Source organism: Octopus bimaculoides, chromosome 24, assembly GCF_001194135.2.
Source record: "Octopus bimaculoides isolate UCB-OBI-ISO-001 chromosome 24, ASM119413v2, whole genome shotgun sequence".
Lineage (NCBI taxonomy): Eukaryota > Metazoa > Mollusca > Cephalopoda > Octopoda > Octopodidae > Octopus > Octopus bimaculoides.
Window position 1 is genome coordinate 32,045,620 of NC_069004.1, and position 5,721 is coordinate 32,051,340.

At 39.0% G+C, this 5,721-nt stretch overlaps 1 protein-coding gene across 1 annotated transcript in view; it reads right to left on the reverse strand.

The window, feature by feature from the left end:
* Positions 1 to 1,011: 1,011 nt before the first annotated feature.
* Positions 1,012 to 5,721, reverse strand: part of LOC106884288 (serine/threonine-protein phosphatase 2A regulatory subunit B'' subunit beta) — a 32,520-nt gene continuing 27,810 nt past the window's right edge. The window contains exon 11 of the mRNA XM_014935590.2: positions 1,012 to 2,707. Within this exon, the coding sequence (XP_014791076.1) occupies positions 2,548 to 2,707 (160 nt within the window). The 3' untranslated portion in view covers positions 1,012 to 2,547. The remainder of the gene's footprint in view (positions 2,708 to 5,721) is intronic.

The following is a 5,721-nucleotide window of genomic DNA, read 5'->3' on the forward strand; positions in this document are numbered from 1 at the left end:
AACAAAAAAAAAAACAGAAAAAAAAAGATTTGCAATGATGCAACAATGTAAACAAAAAGCAGTTATTGACTAAAATTTAGCACTGAAATAAGTCTAAAAATGACTAAATCATTGATTTTATTACTATTTATTATTATCATCATCATCGTTATTATTGCTATTATTACTATTATTATTATTATTATTATTATTAAAATCACTATCATAGTCAGACTAATTATCAATCTAATCTTGTCTTCTATTATTTCCCTTAATAACTTAGGAATTTCTCAATTTTCTCCTTTTTTTTTTCCAGCAAATCACCCATCAATATTTCAGAAGGTGTCTTCTGTATCACAGTTAATCTATGGCTAATGTTACAGTTGCTAGCTCTGAAACACTATCATATTATAGCTTATCTTAGGCTACATTATTGACACAATCACTGATAATCTGTGGCTATGTTATTGTTGCTAGCTCCGACACACAATTGCACCACTGTTAATCTCTGGCCACATTATAAATGCTAGCTTTGGTACACTATTATATCTGTGGCTACATTATAAATGCTAGCTCTGTGGCTATGTTATGGAGATAACATCTCACACAACCGACAGCCAGACAATAATTCATAACTGATTCACATGGGATATCAGGCTTCCTCTGTGTGGCTGAGGTCTGGCAGATGATGATGATGATGGCATCATTATAAATAAACTTAAAATAGATTGCTTATTGTAATCATGTTTTACTTTGTTTTATTTCTTATTGAAATTTGTGGGGAAGGGGAGAGTTGATCACATCGACCTGGTACTTATTTCATCGACCCCCAAAAAGATGAAAGGCAAAGTCGACCTCAGCAGAATTTGAATCCAGAATGTAAAGATGGATGAAATGCCGCTAAGCATTTTGCCCGGTATGCTAATGATTCTGCCAGCTTGTCACCTTAATGATAACAATAATAATAATAATAATAATAATAATAATAATAATAACAACAATAGAGGAATCAGAAGAACCAAGTATAAAAGATTGATTGTGTAAAGCAGATTTAGTGTTTAATGATCTCGTAGTTCCAAAAATGGTAACATGCAGATTCTTCAGAAATATTTCTAAGACATTAAATAGCTCCATAAAGCTCAGCTCCATAAAGCTCAGCTCCATAAAGCTCAGCTCCATAAAGGAAGCAACAGACTTTTCGTTTTGGTGAAAGAGTGCGTTTCGACAACAAACAGATGTCATCGTCTACAGATACGACTTAAAGCTCTGTTTCAAAAGAACAAACAGAATTTCTAGGAACCCTATCTAAAGATTCATTCTGAAAAAAAAACAATTAACAAATATTCAGACTGCACACTCTCTCTCTCTCTCTCTCTCTCTGTCTGTCTGTCTCTCCTGGTTCGGATCAAATTTGTGTTACTTCATTCAAAAAAACAAAAAAAAAAAACAAAAAAACGTAATGTTGCCAAAATAGCACAATATAGAATTTACCAAACTGTCACAGACAGCATTAGACATTATTCCATGCACCTTAGCGTGGGATCTTCAAGTAATGGGGAAAAAGAAAAGCAAGAATTTTCAAAGTTCTGAGTCCTCTGAGAAGTGATGACGGTGGTAAGCAAGTGGTGATGGACAGTAAAAAGATGTGACGGTCAAGAAAGTTGTGATGACATTTAGTAAAGAAGTAATGACAGCTGGCAAAGGGGTGGTGATGGCGGGTAATGGTGGCTGGCAAAGGGGTGATGACGGCCAGTAAAGGGTTGACGCCGCCGATCAGTAAAGAGGTGACACTGGTCAGTGATGAAATGGTGATGGTTGTTAATGAAGTGATGACGGCCAGTAACTAGGTGATAAGGCGGTAAAGGAGTGATGACAATTTAAATACCAGAGTCTGAATGGCAATGACAGGCTTAAATGGTGATGACAAGTCTGTCAAGAGATGATGGACAATCTGTTAAGATGTGATGACAAGTCTGTTAAATGATGACAGAAGAAGGAGGAGTTGTCATGGCAATTCTAAAATATCACGGATATGGTGAGGTCGGACCGTTTATCTTTCTCTTTAGCAACATGGAGGGATTGTTGGCGCCACGGTTACCACAATACGATGACAGACCATCAGTCATGTCATAGCAAGCGGCAAGAGAAATTGAAAATTTCCAAGGAGAAAAAAAGAAACAAAAAACAAAAAAAAAAACATTTCATCATTCGTTGGCAGTGGGGGAGGGGGGTGGCGAGATTTTTCATTTTCTTTTCAGAACAAAAATCAATAAAAGAAAAAAAAAAGGACTCAGAACATAAAGAAGGGAAGGGTAGGGTAGGGCTGGGGATAGTTCATAGATAGTTCTAGTAGTAGCGGTGGTGTTGGTGGTGGTGGTAATAGCCGTTGTGGTGGTTGTAGTAGAGGTAATACTGCAGTGGTGGTGGTGATGGTGAGAGAAATACAAGTAGTAGTAAGGGCTATGGTAATAGTGTGGAGGTGGTGGTGGTTGTAATGAAGGTGGCGTAGATGGTAGGTGGATGGGTGGGTAGAGAAACGATTGAACAAGAGGAGCATGGGGGGTCGTTCTAAAAATGCAGATCCCCATTCCTGAAGTAGTAAGGGTCACAGATATTGGACGTCGTTCTTGGCATCGAAGATCTCTGTCGGAGGAACTCACTGCCAGGGCTAACGAGTTCTTCTTGGATGGAATCTTCATCGTCAGGCTCAAAGTCATCTTCGTAATTACTGCAGAAAGGAAAGAGAGAAAGAATGAAAAGATACGATCAGTCATTTGGCACCAAGAAATTATAATTTCAAGAAAAAGGAGTTGAGAGAAATAATGTAAAGGAGCCAGTGGCATGGTTATGAATAAAAGACAAATACAGGGATATTAAATACCATACAACATAAATTCTGGATTAATGGTGCCATTCAAGAAAAGGAGGAGCTTATTGTTTGGAAATAGGAGGATAGATATAGACATATTTAGTGTGTATTTAATGCACATGGCTCAGTGGTTAGAGTGTTGAGCTTACAACCATGAGGTAGTGAGTTTGATTCCTGAACTGGACTGTGTGTTGTGTTCTTAAGACTATTTCACGTTGCTCCAATTCACTCAGCTGTAGAAATGAGTTTGCAACGTCACTGGTGCTAAGCTGTACTGGCCCCTTTGCCCTTCCCTTGGGCCGACCAAAGCCTTGTGAGTGGATTTGGCAGACAGAAACTGAAAGAGACCCGTCGTATATATGTATATGTATGTCTGTGTGTGTGTGTTTGTGTGTCTGTATTTGTCAACGCAACATCGCTTGACAACTGATGCTGGTGTGTTTACGTCCCCGTAACTTAGCGGTTCGGCAAAACAGACCGATCGAATAAGTACTAGGCTTCCAAAGATTAAGTCCTGGGGTCGATTTGCTCGGCTAAAGGCAGTGCTCCAGCATGGCCACAGTCAAATGACTGAAACAAGTAAAAGAGTAAAAGAGTGGAATGTCAAGGGAGATTTAGCTGCTATTTCTAGCACGCTGAACCAACACCGTGGAGACGGCCTTCTCTTTCTCATTACATCAAATTTTAGATGGGTGACAAACGAGGTTATTTCATGTGAGCGCTGTTTGTATAACTATGCCATTACTCATCTATGTAGCATAAGTCTTCCACCATGTCCTTTAAAAGCACTTTAAATTTGAGGGAGACTTAGCTGCTATTTCTAACAAGTTGACCAACAACATAGAGACAACCTTCCTTTTAATCTCTCTCATCATATCTCAGTTATTTTAGATGAATGACAATGAAATCTGAGAAAGATTTAGCTGCTATTTCTAGCAAGTCGAACAACAATGCAGACGGGAGAAGCCCTCTCAACTCACCACAGTCGTTATTTAAAAGGGTGGATGACAAACAGGGCTATTCGCACCACAGCAATTTACGTTCCCACGTGGTTATTCAGCCATGCAGCCTTCCTTCTTTCTTTCTAAAACACTAGTGTGAGTCGAGGGAGATTTAGCTGCTATTTTTAGCAAATTGGACCCTCCCTCTTTTTGCTCCATTGCATCTCAGTTATTTTGGCGGGTCACTAAGGAGTTTATCTCGTGCTACTGTAATTTATGTGCCTATATGGGCATTCAGGCATATAACCTCTCATTCCTTTTTGAAAACACTGCAGAGACATTTAAGGGACATTTAACTGCTATTTCTAACAATTTGACCCTCTTCATCATCCATTAGTGCTCCATTATTTCAATGGGTGACAAAGTTATATGTCCCACAACTATTTTTTGTGAACCGATATAGATACTCAGCTACGTAGCTTGCCTTCGTTAGCTTTAAAAACACTGCAATAGGATTTGAGGAAGAATTAGCTGTTATTTCTAATAAGTTCAATAACAACACAGAGGGGAGAGGCTGTCTTTTTCATCACCATTCACTTATTTTGGTGGGTGACAAATGAGGTTATTTCACATCACTATTTCTGTGCCTACAGCCTTCCATTCTTTTAAAACACTACAGTGAAGTGACGGACATTTAGCTGCTATTTCTAGCAAGTTGAACAACACAGCGAGGGAGAAAAGCCCTCTCTCCCTCCCTCATCACATTTCAGCTGTTTTGGCGGATGACAAAAGGGATTATTTCACACTTCTATCATATAGATACCTACAAACTTCCATTCTTTTAAAATACTACAACAATATGAGGGAGATTTGGCTGCTATTTCTACAGAGCTGAAAAGTGATTTGAGAGAGATTTAGCTGCTATTTCTAGAAAGTTGAACAGTGATGCGAGATTTAGCTGCTATATCTCAGGAGTGGCTATGTGGTAAGTAGCTTGCTTACGAACCACATGGTTCCCGGTTCAGTCCCACTGCGTAGCACCTTGGGGAAGTATCTTCTACTATAGCCTCGGGCCGACCAAAGCCTTGTGAGTGGATTTGGTAGACGGAAACTGAAAGAAGCCCGTCGTATATATATATATATGTATGTGTGTGTATATGTTTGTGAGTCTGCGTTTGTCCTCCCAACATCGCTTGACAACCGATGCTGGTGTGTTTACGTCCCCGTAACTTAGCGGTTCAGCAAAAGCGACCGATAGAATAAGTACTAGGCTTACAAAGAATAAGTCCTAGGGTCGATTTGATTTGACTAACGGCGGTGCTCCAGCATGTCCGCAGTCTAATGACTGAAACAAGTAAAAGAGTAAAGAGTAATATGAGGGAGATTTAGCTGCTATTTCTACCGAGTTGAACAACAACAGATGGAAGAGGCTCTGCTCCCTAATCACCAGTTGAGCTATTCTGGTGGGTGACAAACGAGGTTATTTCACACTTGAGCTATTTACGTTCCTTGGCTGTTAAGGCCAAACAGAGAGACACAACCCAACACACCCCTCCCTTCCATCCTACCTAACTAAATTATACATGTTTGATATCACCTCCAAGGCTCCCCCGCTCTAATTATTCCCACACGTTATCGAATTATCGCTGTATCTTTATTGATTCTAAACTGGATTATATTATCTTTGCAATGGGGTCTCTTTTTTCTTGTTTGTTTGTTTTTTGTTGGTTGGTTTTGTTTTCGTTTCGATATTCTTTGCTGGTTTATGCTAGTTGCTGACAGCAAATATTGCCCTAATAAATTATTATACTGGCAGAATAAATTGCATACACACAAACACACATTTTTAGGTATTAGGAACAGTAGGGAAACTCTGTGTGCATGTGTGTTGTGCGTGTATATATATATATATATATATATATATATATATAT